Source organism: Athene cunicularia, assembly GCF_003259725.1.
Source record: "Athene cunicularia isolate RWA chromosome 10 unlocalized genomic scaffold, athCun1 chr10_part1, whole genome shotgun sequence".
Taxonomy (NCBI): domain Eukaryota; kingdom Metazoa; phylum Chordata; class Aves; order Strigiformes; family Strigidae; genus Athene; species Athene cunicularia.
The window spans coordinates 224,170-247,168 of record NW_020799112.1 but is presented as its reverse complement, the minus strand read 5'-3'; the positions used below and the strand labels follow the sequence as shown (position 1 = coordinate 247,168).

General features: G+C 44.6%; 1 protein-coding gene across 1 annotated transcript in view; it reads right to left on the bottom strand.

The window, feature by feature from the left end:
• The window catches only part of ZNF592 (zinc finger protein 592), a 38,111-nt gene extending 17,176 nt beyond the window's left edge, over window positions 1–20,935 (bottom strand). Inside the window, exons 1-2 of the mRNA XM_026855614.1 lie at window positions 18,616–20,935; window positions 9–187 (exon numbers count right to left, since the gene is read on the bottom strand). Coding sequence (XP_026711415.1) covers window positions 9–187; window positions 18,616–20,931 — 2,495 coding nt within the window. The 5' untranslated portion in view covers window positions 20,932–20,935. The remainder of the gene's footprint in view (window positions 1–8; window positions 188–18,615) is intronic.
• Between the last annotated feature and the right edge of the window lie 2,064 nt (window positions 20,936–22,999).

Here is a 22,999-nt window from a genome sequence, read left to right as displayed (position 1 = left end):
GCACAAACCTGAATCCGACTTTGCGGGAGTAATGCAGGCAGTTCTCCTTGACGTGAGTTTGGAAATAGGCAGAGCGGCAGACGGCTCCGCACTCCGGACAGCAGTAGGGAGACTTGTGAGCATGGATCCTCTGGTGAGCACAGTAACTGCACTGGTTGGGCAGCATCATCTGGCACACTTGACATGTCTGATGAAAGAAAGGTTACATTAATTAGTTATTCTTTGTTTGCTCCCCCCTAATTCACCCTAGAAAACTTTCAGGTTTAGAGAAATCCCCAGCACATTTCTCTAGTGTTACCATTAACTCTATGAAGCTCTTCAGCTAACCTCCTTATCATCTTTTTCCACAACAATCCTAATAACTTACACAATCCCTGATGACTGTATCTATTCTTAAACCATGTCCTCTGTGGTTTATTTCTTTTTCTTCCCCTAAAATCTTTCATCTCTTACCTCTGAAGATGTTCTGTTTGGTCAGTGCTTTCATTTTTGCATGGAGAAGGAAAGCCCTTTTCTCAGAGAGACCTCACCCTGCACCAAAATTGCCCCAAGAAAGCAGGAAAAACTCCGTTACAACCCGACTTGAAACCCTTACTGCTGAACACAGTACAGTCCTGATGTGCAGCAGCCTTCCCCACCAAAACCATAGTTGTGTCTCTTGCAAAATTTCTTTGGACCAGATGAAATCTGAACTTTCAAAAACCACAAACCACGTGTGCTATGATACCCTTACAGAAATGTCTTAATAACTAGAAATTAGGCAAAGACTCTTTCCCTCCCAGTTTCTGTACTCTTTATGAAATTCATTTCTCTTCCCTACCCTTAGAAGGGCCACACTCTGATGCTTTGCAGAAGAAGCATCATTTACTTGACATGTAAAGTTTTTTATGTGGATGTATTGCCCCAGTTTCAGCAGCTGTCAAACTTCTGCTCCCTTTCACAGGTGTCTCAACATTTCTGTATTCCTTCAAAGCCCAGGAGCAACTACTCATCCTTTGTAGGATGCACATTGCTTGATATCTAAGGAGTAGAGCTGTAGTAGATATGAGCCCTCCAGCCTTGAGCCCTCTAAGGGCTCAAACTCTCTTTGGTCATTAATAAACCCATGCAAAATCACCCTCTGCTCCAAACTCTATCTTAACAATGAACTAAAGCAAGCAGACAATTATGGATTGTCAAATCAGGTAGTGCTTCCACTAGGATTAAAGAAGGTTACCAGGGTCCCAAGATGGTCAGAAGTTGTTCTAGAGGGTGTACCTACATAGTCAAACAAAGCTTTTAATGTAGCATGTGCCCACATAGATGGACCAAACCTAGTCCTGCAGACGTCACTGCTGGCAACCAGGGTAGAAACCCGGGACAGAAGCCCCTAAATCTGACCAAAAAAAAAAAAAAAAAATTAAGGGCCAACTCCATTTTCTGTATCATTGCTATTCCTGCAGCATCTCTGTGATGCTCTACTACATAACATCCATCAGAGAACTGTCAAAACCACTGCAGGTAATAGAAAGCATCATTTATAATAACATGCAAAGCTATGTCAAACCTGAAAAGGTTCATGTGGGGAGAGGGGAATAAAAAATTAGGCTCTTGAAGGAGAAAAATGCAGAAATTGCCAAACACATCAAAAGCCTTGGACACACGATCTGAAATATTTTGCAACTTAAGTTTAGAGGGGAAAAGGTTTCCCCAGGAAAGAGAAACAAGTGAAAGAAAACTGTATTTCAGGACCCCCATGTATGCACCCAAATGCAGTTCAAATAACCTCAAGAGTATTTCAGCCCTTCCCCAAATGCTGAAGAAACCCCCTAATTTCAGCAAAGAAAAACAGCACTAATGAGCCATGGTCTGAGCTGTGAAATAGAAATGGGAATGGGAAAATGGGAAATAGAAAAGCCCCCAGGACTTCTCTCCAAGGAGCTGAACGGGACCTTAAATTCTCCAAAGCTCTCTCAAATCTCCAGATAAGACCTGCAAGAAGAAATTAACATTCAGGGCAGTTTTATTGTGTTTTATAGCATTTTTCTCTAAGCGGGTTTCGATTTGCAATGGGAAGTTTTAACTTCTTGGCATTGTTAAAATAGGACTCCTTTCGCTTTGATCCCACCTAGTATTTAAGGCAGACTCAGCACAACCACAAGTTGAGAGCACCTTTGCCCTCACAGCTTAGTAAGAAACATTTTCTCTCCAGATCCTATCTTGTCAAAGCCAATTTAGTTTTGATTTCAGTTCTGCAAACAGGCAGTTTGGGGCTGACCTCTTCATCCCCAGCATGCCTTACCCACTGCCCCCAAAGGCACCCTGGCAATCAGCACATGTTAAAAACCTGAATTTTCATTGCTGTGTGCGCTTGTGCTGGATCTAAAACATGACAAAACCGCTCGATATTTAATGGGCTTCATGCCTGGGCACTACTGCCTGGGGATGTGCAGGCTACAGCAGAGGAGCAGTGAGCTCCCATCACCTTCCTCTTTTCGGCTCAACAGGGTCCAAAAATGCTAACATCAGGCAGAAAAGTTTGGGGGACAGCTAGCAAAAAGCATCAAAACTAGTGGTTATGTTCTTCAGGCTACTCAGGAGCAGGAAGCCTGCCAAAGAGTGCGTACACATAACATGGGAATAAAAAGCAAGATTCGGCGAGGATAAGGCTAAATGAATTCATTGCGTCTGCAGATGCCAGGGAAGAAGCTGGAAGGATTCCCACCATGCTCTGCAGGGAGGGGACAAAAAACAGCCCAAGTCTCTGAGTTCAGATTGTCTTATGGAAGAGTCAAGAAGTCAGGAAGTAAACAGACAAAACGAAAAGCAGTGAGTCACAAAGATAAATTACTAAGAATAAGGAAAACTGTCATCTTTAACTAGCATTACTTCTGTACTTGGGAAAAGTCAACTCTTTTCCTGCTTCATGAACCCATCCAAGCTCTCCAGAGGAGTCAACCACCATGTAGATAAGGAAGATCTGACCTGCAGATGGGTCAGGCTACCTGGATTTCCAAAATGGTTTTGCAACACCGTTCACTAAATGATTTTAAGGAAACTAATCTGCCACAGCATAAGGGAGGAAGGGTTTTGCTTGGATAACTAAGTGTTTAGAAGAAAGGAATAAACAGTTGGTTCTTTGACAGAAGAAGGTCCCCAAAATTTCTGCTGGGATTTGAGCTCTTCAAAATAGTCTCAAAGTATCTGGGAAAGGGAAACAAGCAGTGCCATGGCAAAGATTCATCATCATAACCCAGTAACTCAGCATGTTACACATAAGGGCTGACCATGAAGAACTGCAAAAAGACCATACAGGACTGAGTGACTGGGTAATAAAATGGCAGGTTGTATTTTTCCATTGAATCAAACACAGAATATAGTAGAGCTGAAAAAGGTTCAGTGGAGGGGAAAGAAATTATAACTGGCATCTTTATGCTCACACTAATCCTTTTCTTAACACCTGCAGAAGATGCAAGGCCAGAAATCGTGCCCAGGGGTATTACAGGAGGGGCTGCTCGTCCATGTTATGCCAAGAGCTGCTGCATTTGTCAGGAGCAAGAGGGCAGCCGCGTGTGGTCTCCCCCACCGAAAGCTTGATCTTGGAGACGGAGCGGCTTTTTCTTTTGCAACTCCTCTGCTTTGTATGAGAAATAGTAACTTGGTTCCAGATGTCACATTTTTATCTCTCTCCTAGTTTTCCATGACTTTTCAAAGAAGTCTGGCAGCAATTTGAGACATTCATTAGTCAGTTATTCCTGAAGCATGTTACCAGGATATGATTTTGAGTTGTGTAATGTCTGTGTTTTTCATATACTCCCATACCCTACACTTTAAACAAGAGTTATTTATTACAAGTTTTCTTTAATTCCGGTTTGCCTGCTACATTTCATTTGGGCTCTTCTTCCAGAAGTCACATTCACACACACACAAATGCTCAGAAGCTCAGCCACTTCAGAATACTTGATTTTATTCCCATTTTTACTTATTAGCTTCTTCAGAAGGGGAAAAGAATTTAAATACTTTCTGAAGTAGAGTGAAGGCTGAAAAAACATACCGCTCAAAAAAAAGTTCATCTATTAAACCCAACCCTGTGGCCACAGAGGTATCTGCAAATCAGGAAATTTATAGTTAACACAGAGTTTTGCTCTGGGAAGTGCCTGCGTAGAGGCAGCACCATTAACCTCTTTCACTGAAAGGATTGACTACACAACTCCACGTCAAATTTGATCCATTCACGAGCATGTTTTCTTCTAACCACCAGGAGTGCAAAGCACCCTGAATCAGAGAGTCAGAGCAAGCTCCCATCTTCTCACATGCAAGCATCACTGCAAAATTCCTGTGGCCAATTTTCTTGCTTAGATAAAGCCTGAGAGCAGCAAAGGCACAATCCCCACCAATGCACCACAGAAAGATTAACTCAGGACACAAAACTCTTTGCTTTCACTTACTCACAATGTGCAAGAGGAAAGGGAACTGGCTTCAGCACAAGCAAAGAAACTTTACATTGGTTTTAGAGTTTCTTTGCTGTTATAGAGATGTTGATAAAGTTCATGTTTATTTGAGAGACACCCACAGACTACAAGAGTCTGCATTGATATGATCGTTATGCAGCTTCAGATAAAAACATGGGGCTGCACTGACCCTAAGCCATGGGATCAGGGCTATGAAAGAGAAAAAAATTCATAAGCCTAACAATCTCTAAATTAAAAAAAAAATACTAAAGACTCAAAGTGAAAGAGTTAGAGAGGAACAGAAATGGTATTTTTGGAATATGTTTTAAAGAACGCTTGTCCTTTACATATTCAAACCAAAGATCCCCCCTTCCCAAATCCAGCCTTTTGCAAGCTTTAATTTTTCTATTTTAGACAGGGCTGCATGGGCAGCTGATACCTCTGCAGCCAAAGGACTGCAGGCAGTTAGGTATTAGCAGGATGATTCTGAAAAAAAAAAAAAAAAAAAAAAAAAAGCACCAAAAAAAAAGCAGCAAATTACTACTTAAAGTTAACCTTTAACTTCACACTAGCTTTCACTTACTGCCTCACTGGGATAGATGCCAGCAACCTGCATCCTTCAATGTAGATGCTCCCACATGTAGCAGCTGGTCTAAACACCTTCATCTCTGCAACTCCATGCTCCCTTCCCCACCGCCCACCAGTACAACTGCTGGGCCATGCTACAGTCAAGATCCAGATGCTTGGAGGATTATTTTTGACTTGATTTATTTCAACCATACAGCTTACAATGCTGCTACACAAAATTTTACCAGGATGAGGAAAAGTGGCAAACAGAATTTCTCTTGCTGCCATCATGATAACTAAACTATACTCCTCCCCGGGCTCTCTTTAAAAAATAGGCATTATCACATTAGCATGTTCAATTTATAGATAAAAAACCCACTACAACAGAAACTCAAGATTATTAATTTGAAGACAAAAAAAATCTAGAACCCAACTGATACCCTAAAACCAGTGTGTTCAAGCTTTAGTGACAGAATAATGTGTCAAGTTTGGCCCTAACATAGACCTTTATCCTAATTAACTCCTATATACTCTTACAATGGCATACCCAAGCACAGCAAAGATGTTTTTATTTCTTTGGTTATAGTTGCCTATTTTAAGATGTCAGCCTAAGGAGCCAAAGCCACTAAGGGAGTCTGCTTGGCCTTCAGCCTAAAGGCCATGACCACAAGACACCCTTCAATCCAAAGCTTCTTCCATCCACCGTCTTTTCTGCTACCCCCAGCTTACTCCCCCTCTTCCTATCATATCTATACATCCTCAGCCCCATCACTGCACCCCACATCCTCTGTTGACCTTGTTCACTCTCATTTGTATTCCTACACCTCGCTTACAGCCCAACACTCCAAAACATAGAATCCTCCTCAGACCTTCACCAAGACCAACATCTAAATCATCCCAAGACACCAGGGTGCTCAAGCCTCAATAAAATAACGCATTGGACCATTACTCCCTGGAAAGCAAGGCTGTTCAATAAACACAAAATACATTTTTCTGTAAGTGGAAAAATCCCTGGTTAAACTGTCAGTGTAGACCTAGAAACTTGACAGTTTTAGTAAATGAAGTGGAATTGCAATGGAAAAATACACTAGCACCACAGATCTTAGACAATGTTGCATCAAATAAGCTTAATTCTCATTCTATAGCTCTTTTACCTTTATGATCTCAGATGTAATCTCAAGTATTTCAGTTTCCACATCTTTCCTTCTGACCCCCTGTATTGGGTTTAAACGGTAAGGTGTTGGTAGCAGGGGTGGCCTCTGTAAGAAGTCACAAGAAGCTGTGCCTGTGTCGGACAGGGCCAACTCCAGCCAGCTCCAAGATGGATCTGCCACTGGCCAAAACTGAGCCCATCAGCGGGGAGGGTGGCACCTCTGGGATAACTTATTTAAGAAAGTGTAAAAAGTATTGTGCAGCAGCTGGGAGAGGAGTGAGAAGACAAGAGAGAAACAGCCCTGCAGACACCAAGGTTGGTGAAGAAGGTGCTCCAGGTGCTGAGTAGAGATTCCCCTGCAGACTCATCAACACCATGGTGACACAGGTTGGCCCCCTCTAACCCATGGAGGGCCACAGCAGATGTGCCATGGAGGAGGCTGCAGCCAGTGGAAAAGCCCACGCTGGAGCAGTTTTTCTGGCAGGTCCTGTGACCCCCTGGGGGACCCACGCTGGAGCAGCCTGTGCTTGAAGGATGCACCCCGTGGAGAGGACCCACACGGGAGCAGTTCATGAGGAAGTGCAGCCCAGGGGAAGGACCCACGTTGGAGCTGTTAATGGAGGATGGTCTCCTGGGGGTGGGAGTCCACACTGGAGCAGGGGAAGGTGCAGCAGAGATGAAGTGTTATAAACTGACCACAACCCCCATTCCCCTGTGCCACTTGGGGGGAGGAAGTAGAAGAGTCAGGAGTAAAGTTGAGCCCAGGAAGAAAGGAGAGGGTAGGTGTATGTAGCTTTCTTTTTATTTCTCATTATCCTACTCTGCTACAATTCATTGGCAACAATTTAAATTAATTTTCCCCAAGTCAAGTCTGTTTTGACTGTGATGGTAAGTGATCTCCCTGTCCTTATCTCAACCCACAAGTTTTTTGTCCTATTTTCTCCCCTGAGCCTATGAGGAGTGGGAGTAAGAGCAGCTGGGTGTGCACCTAGTGGCCAGTCAAGATCAACCCACCACACCCACCAACAAACCTCTTTGCATCTTGCATTGTGACTTAAAATCTGAACTCCCAGTCGCTAAAATGACCACTTATTAGATTGCAACACATTTTCACATCCTCACTCCAAGTCACTGGTGTAGCCCCTAAGGCTACACGGTACATCCCCTCTCCTTTCTTATGATGGCAATATTAAAGCCCTCTGGTCTTCCCTCCACCCTGCAGGGTTGGTTTCTGCCCATGTCAGTGGTGATGCACATCTTGCACCTTTCCATCTCTGCCTCTTTTTCTCACCTTGCACTTCTTTGTGCCTTGCATCCCATCAAAGACAGTACCACAGTCATTCAAATGCCATTTTGCTATGATCATCACCCATCACTTTGCCTTTTCACCGATTCTCTTCTTAATTGACCAGTTGTTTATTTGCTAATCCACACTAAAAGATTTCAGCTCCCCCTCCAGAACGAAGATATACAGTCAACTCCTCCACTCACCCCTCCCAACAGCCTCTCTCAGGGCCCACTATTACCAGTGGGTTCTTGCTGCCTGGGATTTCATAACTGGTTTACGCCAAACTAATGAGTGCCTGGCACCCAAGGGGCAGTCACAGAATGGCTGATGTCGAGAAGGAGCTCCAGAGGTTATCTGGTCCAACCACCCCAGCTAGAGCTGGTTGTTCAGGAACATGACCAGACAGCTTTTGAATCCCTCCAAGGATGGAGACTCCACAACCTCCCTGGGCAACCTGTGCCAGCGCTCTGTCACTCTCACAGTGATAAAGGGTTTCCTGGTGTTCAGAGGGAACCTCTTGTGTTCCAGTTTGTGACCACGGCCTCTGGTCCTGGCTCCAAGCACCACTGGAAAGAGCCTGGCTCCATCCTCTTTGTACCCATCCTTCAGGTATTTCTAGACATTGAGGAGATGCCCCTGAGCCCTCTCTTCCCTGGGGTGAACAGTCCCAGCTTTCTCAGCCTTTCCTCATATGTGACACGGTCCAGCACTTTCATCATCTTTGTGGCCCTTTACTGGACCATCTCCAGTATGCTCATGTCTCTCTTGTACTGGGGAACCCAGCAAAGACACAGCTCTCCAGGTGTGGCCTCACCAGTGCTGAGTAAGGGAGGAGGATTATGTCCCTTGACCTGCTGGCAATGTTCCTCCTAATAAAGCCAGGACACTAAGGGTCTTCCTTGCAGCAGGGGCATATTGCTGGCTCATGGTCAGCCTGGTGTCCACCAGGACCCCAAGGGCCTTTCCTGCAAACATGTTTTCCAGCAGGGCAGCCCCCAGCACATACTGGTCCATGGGGTTTCTCCTCTCCACAGGAAGGACCTTGTACTTCTTGTTAAACTTCATGGGGATCCCGTTGCCCCATTTCTCCAGCCTGTCAAGGTCACTCCAGGTGCCAGCATGACCCTCTGCCTTATGAGCGACTCCTCCCAGTTTTGTGTCATCTGCACAATCACTGATGGTACACTCTGCCCCATTATCCAGATCATTAAAGAAGATATTGAACACGATTGCACTCGGTATTGTCTCCTGGGGTAGTCCTTTAGTTACTGGCCTCCAACTAGACTTCACACCACAGATCCCACCCTCCAGGCCCAAACATTTAGCCAGTTTTCAATCCACCTCACTGTCTGCTCATCCAGCCCATACTTCATCATCTTCTCTGTGAGGATCACAAAGAAAACAGCATCAAAAGCCTTACTGGAGGCAAGGCAGACAATATCTACTGCTTCATCCTCATCTACCAAGGCAATCCTTTCATCACAGAAGGTTATTGGCTTGGTCAAGCATGATCTCCCCTTGGTGATCTAATGTGCTGGGCTTGTGTGGCAGGGTTTTTGGTAGCACGGGAGGGGGCTATAGCAGTGGCCCCTGTGAGAAGCTTCTTGAAAGTTCCCCTGGCTCCAGAACAAACCCACCTCTGGCCAAGGACAAGCCAATTAGCAACAGTGGCTGCACCTCTGCAATACTGTATTTAAGAAGAAGAACCAGAGAGGGGATTGGGATTTGTGAGCAGGAGTTAGAAAAATTACATTTGTGCCAACACCAAGGCCAGTGGAAGAAAGGAGGAGGGTGCAACAGAGCAGAGAATCCTGCTGTATCCCACGGTGAGATGCCAGGGCTGCCACCCCTGCAATCACCAGAGGAACAAAGATTTGCCTGCAGAGGACCCCCAGAACTCTGTGGGAAGAAGCAGCCCCTGCTGTTGTAGTTTGGCACCGGGAAGACTGCAACGCATGGGGATGATGCGCACCAGAGACACCGAAGCATCCTGAGGAGAATGCATCCTGTCAGGAGGACTCATGGCAGAGAGAGTTTGTGGAGGACTGTCTCCCATGAGAGGGATGGCATGTGGAGCAGGAAGAAGAATCCAGAAGGGTGCTTCCCCCTCTCCCTTGCAGGAAGTAGTAGTAGACTAACTACACCCCCCCTCCCCTGCCCCAGTGAAGAGACAGAAATATTGGGAACAAAACTGATCCTGGGAAGAAGGGAGAGATGGGGGCAGGTGTTTTTAAGATATGGTAACACTTCTCCCTGTCCCATTCTGTCTGTTGTCAGTTTTATTAGTGTTTGAACTAAAGTGATGTTTCTTTTTTTCTTCCCTAAGGAACCTGTCTTCTGCCTGTGACCATAACGGGTGAGCCACCCTGTTCTCTCCTTATCTCCATTCCTGAGCCTTTTTGATTCATTTTTTTCCTTCCCAGCACTTGGGGGGGAAAGAGGTGAGTGAATGACTGCATGGTGCTCGGTTGCCCTCTGGGCTCAAACCAGGACACCTGATCACCTTCATGTTTTTGAAAAGCCTGGAAATGGTTCCCAGGATTAGCTGCTTCTTCACACACACCCCCAGGGAACAAGGTGAAGCTGAGCAGCCTGTACTTCCCAGGATCCTCCTTCTTGTCCCTTTCCAAAGAAAGAAGTGACATTTGCTTTCCTCCAGTTCTCAGGTACCTCTCAACCACCATAATTATTCAGAGATTATCAAGAGTGGCATCACTGACAGCTCCCTCTGCAGACATGGGTGTATCTCATGAGAATCCATGGACTTGTGTATGTCCATGTTAAGTATTCCCTAACCTGATCTTCTACCAAAGACACATCTTGCTCCAGACCTTCCTGCTGGTCTCCAAGTCCTTAGATTCCTGAAGGCCAGTCTTACTAGTAAAGACTGAGGTAAAGGTGGTGTTCAGTGCCTCAGCCTCTTCCACGTGCTGCATCACCAGGTCCCCTGCCCCATTCAGCAGTGGGTCCACATTTGCCTTAGTCTTTTTTCTGCTACTTATCTACTTAAAAAAAACCCTCTTGTTGCCTCTGACATCCTTTACCAGATTCAATTCCAGGTAGTCTTTGGCTTTTCTACATCATCCCTGTATACCCAGATAGTGCCTTCACATTCCTCCCGGGTTACTTGTCCCTGTTTCCACCTTCTGTACACTCCTTTTTTGAGTTCTGCCAAGAGCTCCTTGCTCATCCACACAGGCATCAAGGCATTTTTGCATGACTTGCTGTTTGTTGGGATGGACCACTCTTGAGCCTGAAGGAGATGACCCTTGAATATCAACCTCCCTTCTTGAACTTCTCTTCCCTCCAGGGCCTTATCCCACAGGACTACTTCAAGGAGATCCCTAAAGAGACCAGCAAAGTCTATTCTCCTGAAGTCCAGTATTGTGATATTGACTTTTGTCCTCAGGACTCTGAACTCCTCCACCTCACGGTCGCTGCAGCCAAGGCTGCACTTGACCTTCACATCCCCAGCGATCTCTTCCTTGTTGGCAAGTATGAGATTCAGCAGAGCACCTCCCCTTATTGGCTTCCCTATCACTTGGCTCAGGAAGTTGTTATCAATGCTGCCCAGGAACCTCCTGGATTGTTTACATCCTGCTGGGATGTCCCACTAGCACATCAGGCTGGTTGAACTCCCCCAGGAGGACCAGGGTCTGTCAATGTGAGGCCGCTTCCAACTGTCTGCAGGCAGCTTCTTCCACTTGTTCTTCCTGGTCAGGTGGCCTATAGCAGACACCTACTTCAATGTCACCTACACCGGGCACCTCTTTCATCCTGGCCCATAAGCTCTCAGGGGGGCTGCTCACCCACCCCCAGGGCAGAGCTCCAGGCACTCCAGCTGCTGCCTCACATAAAGAACAACTCCCCCTCCTTGTCTTCCTGGCCTGTCCTTCCCAGATAGCCTGTGTCCCTCCATCACAACACCCCAGTCATGTGAGCCCTCCCACCACATCTCTGTGATTCCAGCAAGACCACAGTCCTGTGGCTGCACACAGATCGCCAGTTCCTTGTGTTTATTCCCCATGCTGCATGCATGAGCATTAGACACTTCAGAGGGCCACCTCCTCCTCACATTGTTTCCCCTCACCGACAGGATTGAGCAGACTACTACATGGGCTCTCATGCCCCTGCCCATCACCCCCAGAGCTCTGCAGTCAGTTCTGATATTCTCCGGGTTGCCCTCAGCAGCATCATAGGTGCTCACATGGAACATGAACAGGGGAACAGGAGCCTTCCTCCTGGTGTCAGAAGACACCAGCTTCCAGCCTCAGTTTTCATCCTACCTGAGACAACCTCTGCCTTTGTCTCTAGCTGTCCCCTCCTTGGTCTCAGCCACATCTTGGCCCCCAATTTGCACCCATGCTCACTCCCCTCTTCCTCCACTGGTCTCAGTCCCCCGGGGGCTGCAGGACCATCAGGGCCATCGAGCAGGAGTGGGTGGGGGAGGAGGAAAGGGTGGTTGCCTGGTGTGGCAGCAGATCACACACTGATTTAAACTACAGAGCCACACCCTATCTTTTCTTCCTCCCTAGCCTCTCCTCCTCCTCATCCAGATGCTCTGTTCTGGCCTCAGGGTGCAGGCTCTAGCTCCTATCCTGCCACTCATCTCTTTGTCTGCACTCTCAGCAATCCCTGCCTGGAGCTCCATTCCCTCAACATGCTTTCATCATAACATCCTCCATCATTTTTGCTTCTACAAAATGCAGGGGGAAAATTTCCATATAAAACAAAATCTGTCCTTGCTAGTACCTAAGAACTGTATTAATCACCCTTGGTTTTGGAGAGGGAGAAAGCAGTGCTTTATGGGGACAAGGGAATTTTTGTTGATTTTCAATCCTCTTGTTTTCTAAATTAAAACATGCAGGGAAGGGAGGAGGGCAGGGAGAAGGAAGAGGAAAAACCAGCAAAGATATGGCTGCTGTCCTTCTTGCTTGCTACTTTGCTGCTGGGAAATTACCAGTACAGCATGTGGTCCTACTAGCTTCTGGCAAGTTTTAGCCAATAAATTATAAAACATTGATTTAAGAGGGAGAAGGAAGATGAAAAAGAAAAGGCAGCAATAAAATTCCTTTTAAATAACTCCAGTGTAGGTGGTGCATAAACAGGATACATCACCACTCATTGAAAAATTCTTATTGGACAAATAAAGGATGACAGAAGAAAAGGAGAGAGGAGAGAACAAAGGCACAAAGGTGCAAGAAAATTTAGGTCCTTAGTTTATATTTTGTATTTTATTGAAGTTCCTAGCTACCTTGGTGGATTTTGGGTGGTCAAGTCAAAAGGAAAAAAAAAAAAAAAGTAGGAAACATCTCTGGTTACCAGTAGATGGACAATTATGCCCAAGAGGGTCAGGATGCACTCTGAATTCTTGCACATAAAAAAAAAAAAAAAAAAAAAAAAGAAAAGCTCCATCTCAAAACCAGTTTGTGTCTTTTGTTCATTGCTTCTGCTGCAAACCTCTTCCAGAATTCACTCCTCTGATGATTACAGACGGCCCTCCAATTTTTGGTGTAAATCTATTTCAGTCTGTTCTTGCATCATTGTTGCCCCTAAATTTAAAAAGCTTTTTTCTATAAACATCACAGCAGATACAAAGTGTATCCTTAAAGAGTGAGAGCAGTCTAAGGAAAAGCACCAGGAGGTGCATGGGTTTTGTTCATCTCCTGTAATTTGATCCCAGCCCTGAAAAGGCTACAAAAAACCCTGTGTGATGCTGACAAACTATCCAGGGCAATCCCTGCAAGCACGGGACTCTGTTGCACATCTAGTTTCTAGTGGAAAAAAACGGTGCTACAACCCTCACCTAAATGCTGTGTCTGTCTGTTTCAGTACTGAAAGAGACCCACCCTAATTTATCAGGTCTTCAAACTAAACTCATCAAGGTTTTTTAATTTCCCCTCACAAGATCACCTTTCCATTTCTCTGGTTATTCTTCCCTCACTTATTCCAGTTTACACCTGATAAATAAAATACACTTCTCCAGTCTGGTTATTTCTAGCAGTGACAGGGAGTATTAATGCAACCTGACTAGTACTGCAGGTTAACATACATCCCCTGCACAAGTTATCTTGGCCATTCAGAGTCTTCTTGTGACCAAACACATGCATCCTGCTTTTCAGTTGCTTCATCCCATTCCTACTTGGTTTCCAAGATCATCTAGGTCCTCCCAAAATTTCCTAAAATGGAAAAACATTTCCAATTGTCCATTATTTCTTACCCTGCTGGTTCAGCAAATTTTATCTACACAGTCATCCTCCAAGGTCCTTAATATACACATTAACTGCAGAGGTATGCTAAAGACATCCCTTGGGAGGTCTTACAAGCAACCTGTTCCCAGTTGCAGTTACCTCCCTTTTACTTGATACTGTTCCAACCTAATCCAACTTCTCCAGTACAGCCATTCCCCACATGGCACTCTAACAGCCATCCCATTGAACATCAAGGAGATTAGGATCTACTCATTTCTCTACTCCAAAAAGAATTACAGAAGATGTATATCAGATTAATTTGGCATAAACTACATCTATTTAATTATCCTTCCCCCCCCCCAAAAAAAAAAAAAAAATAAAAAATCTTGCTCTAGAACCACTGTAGTCAAACCAAACAGACCTGAAGTTACACAGAACATCTGCTACCACCTTTTGAACATCTGGACAAGCACAGCACCTATATGCAACACAGCTTTTAGCTTGAACAAAATTCAACCTACCAGATATGCAAATTCACATACTGCTTTCTTCTTGCAGTTCTGCAATCAAAAAGCAGTAAAGAGATCCCACTGAGCAACTTGATTCACAAACTTGCAAATATTGCAAAATTGGCCTCGCTAGTCTCAAAAAAAAAAAAAAGCAAGTAACTGATCCATTAGGAGGATCCACTCAAAACATACATGCAGTAAATCCAGTTCTTTCTATTTCTAAAGTGGATTAGCTTCACAATTTACAAAGCCTGTATCCTCACTGTAAACCAGAGATCCCACTGTGGTATGTGGCTGAGATTAACAGTCGTCATCTTATGCAAATTCTACATAAAAATAATATAAAAATAATCCAGGTAGGATTTCCCTGTTGTACTTTGAACAAGTGCAATCAATGGAGCTGCCACAAATCTAAAATGTAATATTAAGGTCAAGATCTCAATCATTTTTCTATAGGTCTTTCCACTCTACCTTCTCAACCACAGTATCATTCCCCTATCTTCCTCTCACTTGCTCCAAATCTCCTTTCCCTGCTGTCCACACCACATCTGTATCCTTCTTCCTTCTTCCAAAACAGCTGTGACCCAGCCACGTCATTCTAATTTTGGCCACACCTAGGAAAGTTATTTACCCATTATCTGTCCTATTACTATGGACTTTACCCAAGGCCATTCAGAAATTTAAGACCAAGTATTTCCCAAGCCACCAACTGGAACAAACAAACAGAAAACAATAATCACTTTTTAAACAGCTATGGGAAACATGAAGATGTCAAAGTAATTCACAAAGTCACAGTAAGAAACTCCAACTAAAGTGAGAAATCTTAAGTAGCAATACAGGATAAGTTTTCTCGGGGAGCAGTCATCTTAGGTTGTTCCTCCTCTCCCATCCAATCATTCCTGACTCTTACCACAGTTTTCTTGTTTTTCACCTTCTGGATAACTGAAAACATCATATTGAAAAATAAGTCTTTTTCCTGCTCTTTCTTTGCTTCACCAACCCTGTTGGAACAATCCTTCCTTCTTAACAAGGTGACATACCCATTCCATATCAGGTCTAAAAGGTATTTGAGTTAAAAGCACTGTAACAATTTATTGTGTCAATTTATGGTCATGTTAGACATGCATTTCATGTTTAATAATCCAGATTTGATGTCAATGTCAAGAGCTTCCAAGAACATTGACCAAAAATCCACCTAGCTTATCTTCCACAGGTCAGTACGTCTTCTAGTACAAATCCAGGTGCTGCAGATAAATCATTTTACCCTTTGTGTTCAGCCAAAGATACATTCACCTATCCTTCCCAAGAATCCTCTTTTTTTTGGGACAACCTGGTATCAGGCACCTGAATAGTCACAAATTATAATGTTTAGGCCATAATACAGTGGGGGGACCTGCCCTTCTACTTCTTGAGGCTCTTTAAAAGGCATAAATCAAGTCATAGCTTTATACAGAAAATATCAAGATACTCCATACTTCCTCAAGAAGGTATGGCAAAGAGTTTTGTGTCCAAATTCTGGGATTGTGTAAGAAATTAAAAACTAAAAAAAAACTTTCCAAAATTAACTAGAGTGCAACTTTTTGTTAGCTTTAAGAAATTAGAACAATCTCTTCCCCCAGCCCCCCACCTCATACAGTTGCTTCTAAACCAGGATTTCAGTACAGTGAGAAAAACATCAGGTATGGAAGAAGAAATACACACCGTTTTTTCTCAAATGTGCAGAATTATGATAAATACTAGATAATTAGTCTCTTGAGATCTGGGGATATGGTTCATGTCTGAGCTTGCTCACAACCATTAGTACCACCTCTGCATCCTGCCAGATTGTCCTGCAGCAGCAGCAGCACCACACTCTGGATCAAGCACAGGTACACAGCTACTGGTTTTGTACCCTTTTTTTTTCTTAAATAAGAAGTACCAGTATATAAATCAACACCTTTTGCTGTGTGGACACAGTGGTTTTGATCCATTACTGGGGGCACTGAAAGATTCGGTTTGAATACAGGTGTGTTACATCAATGCTTTCCTCAGCAATGCCATTTCTATCACTGCCCCCAAAAAATGAGTGACCTGGTGCAACTCTGGAGATGGAAACCAGTTTTCAACCACTTCTACCACCTACGAAATGGTTTGTGAAATCAGTCACTTGATCATCTCCAGCTTCTACCAACATTCCTCTTTTTTCTGATCAAAATAGAAATAGCTACCCAAGAAATTAGCTTCATTAATGCAAAGTCAGGGATACTGACAGCACCTTCTCAGAATGGGCTTGGCCGGTCGATGTTTTCCTATCCAGGAGCTCATGACGCATAGTCCAGCAGCCTTACCTACCTCCTTCTCACACCATGTTTCATAACAGACTCACTTGTGTTCGTTAACGCCCCTGATAATGCAAAATCTTCAGCTTCTCATGCCTCGTTACTGATGGGAGCTACACAGCGTGCTACTCGAGAGACACGTGATGTCAAGACACTCCAGCACACGCCCTCTGCCTTGGACCGTGGCACCCATCTGTGCAGGGACCCCGTGAGACCACTGGATCTCACCCATCCTTTTACCGCTCAGCCCAGGGACACCAAATACCCTGGATACTGCTAGAAGGCAGAGGGATGGTTTCCATTAGCTACTGCTAAATCTGGAGGCACACAATTACAGGCATATGGGCACAAACTCTTATTGCCTTTAGAAATGTAATAGCTTTGCTGAAACAGATGTTCCAGGAACAGCATGGAGCACCACAGGGCAGTCTGGAGGACAGCAGATACACTGGAAAAGGACTTCCAGAGCAATGCATGCATCCCATTGAGTACAAACATGGGAAGATCAAACAAGGAGGACATGGTTTTACAAGCTCTAATGTTGCCTCTTTTTTCCTGTTTTTCCCAATGCTTCTATTCAGAAAAATACAAAAATAATCTCACATCTAGCAGACGTAACTTGAAGCAACTCTTTTTTTTGGTTAAGGTACAGAATAAATTATTTCATTACAAGCTAAAAGTATTTACTATCAGACATTTCTTCTCTCTTTACGGAGCTCTTGAATTGATAATTCCACAACAAAAATAGGAAATACATTTTTAATGCAGCTGATTAACATTTTAGCTCACTTTGGAGCACTCTCTGTACCCCTTTCACCTGAAGGTTTTAATTCCAGACTGCTGACATTTTCTAAAAATGTATTATACTTGAAAAATAAATTACAGTGTTGACAGAGGCAGTGCTCACTGGTCTGCCTCAGGCAAGAAACATGATTACGTGGCTGCACTGATCCCTTCTGGCCTCACCATTTTTCATGGCATAAAAACCATTCAGGCATAATCCTTTTTTTTTTTTCCTGACAATGAATTTAAGAGAAAGTTAACAAAGCATCTAAACTGTACCACAGCAACCTCAATGCTCCTGCAAACCACTTAGCAAGCAGAGGGAGGCTCTGGAGCATGCAGGTACTACAATGGCCATGGCAGAGACTGGCAGTCATCTCCTCAAACGTCTCATGTTGGCATGGAGTCCTCATTCGTGGAGCTTATGGAGGAGACTGCCCTGGGGGCCTGCCAGCTCTGCTGGCAGCCAGACCGACATGGAGAGCTTTCACATCTAAAGAGATAAGGAGAAAGGATTCCTCCTCCTGTTCAACTTCATTTTGGTTTATACTTAAACAGGATTGACTGTATCTCCAAAAATAAAAAACATAAACAAAGTATATGGTCTTGGCACCCAACGAAGAGCATCTCCTCCTCTTCATCAGTAGAAACCTAAGCTGGAGTTTCAAAGGGGATTCAGACTCCCCCATCGGCACCTACGAGGGAGATATGCGAAGGCAGTGGAGATCCAAGCAGGGCAGCACTGGAACAAGACAGGAAGCCACTAACAAGATTCTTCAGCCCTCCTATGGAAACATGGCACTGACTTGTCCCTCTCCCACCTAAAGGACAAAAATAGCCAAAAATAGCCTTCCACCCCACATACTACACTGCTTCCCTCTCAGCCAGTCCTGTCCCAATATACACTTTATCACACCAACAGTAAAAACAGCACCCAACGTTCTAAGTGTTACATGGAAAATTCTGGCACAAGTTCTAGGAAAGATAAAATTAAATTGTGTCAGATCTCCTCTAACCACGCTTAGAGCACAAAAACCTGTTTCAGGTAATGCTGCACTGGTCCTCCCCTACAGCACTCATGCACACCTCATCCAAGTGATCTTTGATCTCCAACACCTTCCTTCAATGCTCTAGGATCTCCAGAGTCTCCTTACTACCCTCTTTTTGTTGGCAAAAGGTAAACAAGAGGGCAAGCAAACAACACTGAGCGTCTCTTCACATGCACATATCTGGGCTCATGCTTGTCCCAAATCCTCCCCACAAACACATTTTAAGGCAAAGAGATTGATTTGCCACTACGATGCCTACTTTTCCCCCTGGAGGACAATCTCTTTAAACTCAGAGATTTAACTAATAACATTAAAATGACAACTTACCAGTCTCTCATTATCTTCTGAGGTTCTCTGGTAATGAGCTGCTAAAGCAACATAATCCTGCGCCTGCTTGTTACACTCTAAACACTTAAGTCCATGTCGGATTAGTCTCAACGGGTCTGTATAAAGAGGCAAGGCTGGCTGAGTGCTAGCAGAAATTCCTACCCCACCTCCCGAAGCAGCACTGGGCTTGCGGGAAGGAGAGGGTGAGTGCAAAGTCTGAGGAGACAGAGAGACTGAAGAGCTTGTAGGAGAAGGTGAAAACATTTGGTCTAAGGAAATTGGTTTCATTAGCAGCTGAGAACACTGCATGATAAATCCTTTGCTCTTATGATCTCTTGCGTGTTTAAGCAAGCTACACTTATTAAAAAAAAGTAGCATAGTTGAACACTGAGTGCACATGACTTCAATATGAACACTTCGTCTGCTATAGTGTTGAGTCAGGCTTTTCTCTAAGGCAAAAGAGTCCCCACATTCCAGGCAACAATACCCTGAGGCAGGTAAATTAATACTGGTATCAGGCGGAGGGCTAAGGTTTGGAGTATATATTGGCACTGGATTGGCACTGTGTAGTACTTTATTAAACGCCTCCACGACGACGGGAGCAGCTTTCTTGACTTGGTGCACCAGCGGCACAGACATCTGTGTCACCTGAGGCTGATTCTGCCTCTGTGTGGATGACTTGGCTGTAACAGAAGCAGCAACACTGTGTGGGACTAAGTTGAGATTTGCCAAGTGCACGGCTTTGGGAAGAAGGCTGGAGGTGGTCACGTTGGACGGCTGCACCACGATACCCTGCTGCTGTCTCTTCACACCTACTTTTATGGCACCGCTGCTGCAGTTTGGCAGTGGAGATAAGGACAGGGCACATGTGCTGTTTGAAACAGTATCTGCTTTCACACCATCTGCATAAGGGCTTGTTAGGTTTGACAGCTGGATAGCCACAGCAGCCCCATTTTTGGTTGAATTCTTGCTAGCCTCGCTTTCCATAACTGCACTAGTGTCAGGTGATGGGAAAGATTTGATAAATTCTTCAGCAGATGAGGTTTCCACAGGTGACTCTTCCAAAGATTTGCCCAACTCATCGTTTTCTGGCAAAATCCTAGTTACAGTTCTTTTAATTTCACCAGAGGATGTCTTGATAGTCTTTATTCTAACTTTGGGAATAGCTGGTGGGGAGCCAGCTGCCATGGAAGGAGAGCCTTTCCCACTGCTGTCACTGCACACACTTCGAGGACTCTCAGGCTGCTTGCTGGCCTTCCTTACCACCTCTAAGGGGCTTCGGGGACTCTTTGGTGACTTGGGCATTTTTGGACTTCCCTTCGTCCCATCCTTGAAAGGACCAGGCTCCTTGGTAAGATTTGGCTGATCGCCTTTTGGAATACACGCAACCTTTTTGGCCTGAAGAGCTACTAGTGCCGCCACACAGGATGACAACTTTGAATGAGCTGGCTTTAACCTCTGGCGAGGAGGTACTGACGAAGGCATGTTCAGCTCAGGCACAGACCCCTTACTTTCTCCTAAATTGTTGTGAGGGAGGTCTCCAAACACTAAGCCTTCTCCAAGAAAGCTACTGGTATCTACCAAGTCCTTGCTTGACTCCACAAACCTCTCTGCTGCTTTGTCCTGTTCTCTCCTGCTCATTTCCAGCCTATTCTCTGGCTGGCAGTGGATTTCCATCTTTTGTTCCTTTTTACAGTATTGATCAAACATGCTTAATTCGGGTTCTGGTACCTTCCTAAGATGATCCAGTACTGAAGCTCCTGTCGGTATATACACTGAAGGTGGTGGAAAATACGGAGTTTGGGCATGTTTGGGTTTATCACCAATACTGTTCTCTTTGAACGCGTCCTCTGGTTCAGGGCTGGAAATCGGGCTAAACTGACTAAATGTTGGCAAAGGCTCCGACTTGGACTGGTCCAGTTTATCAGAGTAACTTCTTGAGCTGTCGCCATTAATAAAAGTTGACTCAAACTTGCCATAATTGTGCACTAAAGCGTGAGCCTCCGATGGCAGATCAGACCCACGAAATCCATTGTGTAGCAGACCAGTCCCGAGGTGATTCCCCTCCTTTTCTGCTTCAAAGGACTCCTGACGACTCGTGTTCTTCACAATCACACTCACAACAGGAGCATCGGATGGAGGCAAAGAGTGGGTTAAGGCCACATTCTCATCTATGCAGATTCCCGATGACTTCAGGTGATTCTCATTCTCCTCCCCAGTTGATGGGATCGTCTCCTTGGCATCAAGGCTAGTTGGATCAGGGATGTCAAAAGCAGCCAAGAGGTCATCAAAGTCTGGGGTTTTCATGTCCCCCATGATGAAAGCTACAATTAAAAGCAAAAAAATACTTTGTCAAGTACATTTCCCCCAAGGACAAGCTTTGTAAGACTCATTTGCATAGACATCTTATGTGACAAAACCCACAACTGCCCAAAATGCTAAGGCAGCAGGGTATGAAGGTAATAAAGATCTGCAGCAGCAGACACTTCAGCTTCCATTTTAACTATTCCAAGATTGATTGTTCATACGGAAAGATATTAACCCAGCTTTTTACAGAACTGTACCATTTTGCAGTGCATCACAGGGAAGGGACTTCTCCTGCCCTAGTTGCCCCTGGAGAATCAGCAGAAGCTCAGGTCCCATTCTGCTTGAGCTGGCAGGGGCAGGTGACAAGTGACAGGAGTGGTTCACTCCTGTCCTGCAACACAACTCACCCTCTCCAGGTTGTGGGCCAAGCTGCTCCTGGTGCTTTTAGCAACATGGTGGGAGACAGCATCCCCTTCTCCCAGGGTCCCCCGAGAACAAAGCTCGTTCAAACATGACCTTTTAAGTGACACCAAGCTCATGCAGGGGACAACTTGTCAGATGATTCATACTCCAAAAGCAGCCATTTTCATGAGCCTCAACAAAAGTACATTAGTATGGGTTTCTTCGGGGTGGTTTTTTAGAGCTAATAGGCAACAATCACTGCCAATTTATCAACAGGTTGTCACGTCTGAAGAATTCAGTCCTCCTTCAAGGAAAAAAGTCAACAGTAAACAGGTGACCCAAGAGAAACAGGCCTGAAAAGTGAGATGACTCCCTACCCAAAGCAACTTAAATAATAGAAGTCTCCAGTAAATATTTCAATACAACAGCTCAAAGCATGGTAAACCAAGCAGGGTTTATTTGAAACAGGGGCAATCCTTAATTAGGTAACAATGGGAGGCAAAACTGCCCCAAGACAGAATAAAGGATCATATCCAAACTGTAACAAGAAATGATGTTTCCAGCCAGCTCTCTCTTTATAAGCCCTCCAGAAGGGGACTTAGATGCTCACCACAGAGACCTATGACAGCAATAATCAAGCTCTGATGAGATGTATAATGAAAACTGACAGCACAGAATTACTTGAACATTTGTACTCATTACTGTCAGGGATACCAGTTTTCCCATTTAATCAAAAAATATTTTCAAGCTGGTACAATATATAGACTTCCCAAATATTTAATAAGCCATTATTTTAATACATGTTCCATTTAAACCCCAAATTTATGTGAACTGATACATGCTGTATGCAGAGGAGGGAGAAAAAATTAAAAGCCAAAGAGCTTCAATTCAACTAGCAGAGCACCAGCTCCTACTCAGCAAGGAGCACCCACAGGCCAGGTAAGTCCTGCCACACGCACTTGACTTGGGCTGCATCAGCGCTGCCTAAGCCAGTGGCAAGTGAGGGAGAGGATGGCAAGAGACCAGGAGGAGAGGGAATTGCTGGAAGCAGAGGTGTGGGCAGAGAGGGCCACCCTGGGACAAGGCGCAGGGAGAGAAAGAAGCTGCCTGATACCTTTCTAAAAGGCCACCAATTTAAGGCTGCTTTCATCATTTACAATTTAGTTTAAAAGTTTGTCAAGTGTGACATTAAAAACAAATCAAGCGCAATCCCTCCTGCCAGGCTGCTGATATAGGGAACAATTTACAGAGCTGGGCCAGGAGAAATCACTTCAGCACAGAACAAGAGGTGGTACTGGTCACTGAGCTTTAGTTCAGCCATTGCCTACAGACAAGCCCCGGAGGTGTTGCTTTGGTTAACCTCCTGCAAAACACTCTAAGGAGATTTACTTGGTTTAAGAGTGGCTTGCTGTGGTTTAGCTTAAACTTGTTCCTGTTCTTAAATTAAACCACAAATATGAATGTCCACAGAGGGCTGCACAATAATTTACAATCACATCCCTCAGCAAGGTAGAGCAGCTGCACATTAAGTCCCTGGAAGCCCAGAAGATTCTCCATACGCTTCACATCACCACGGCACTTGATAAGGGCTTCTGAAACATCGCAGATTACTGCAGTTGGCAAAGAGTGTGGACCCGAAACTTCCTCTTCCTTTGGGTGGGAAAACTCGTGCCAG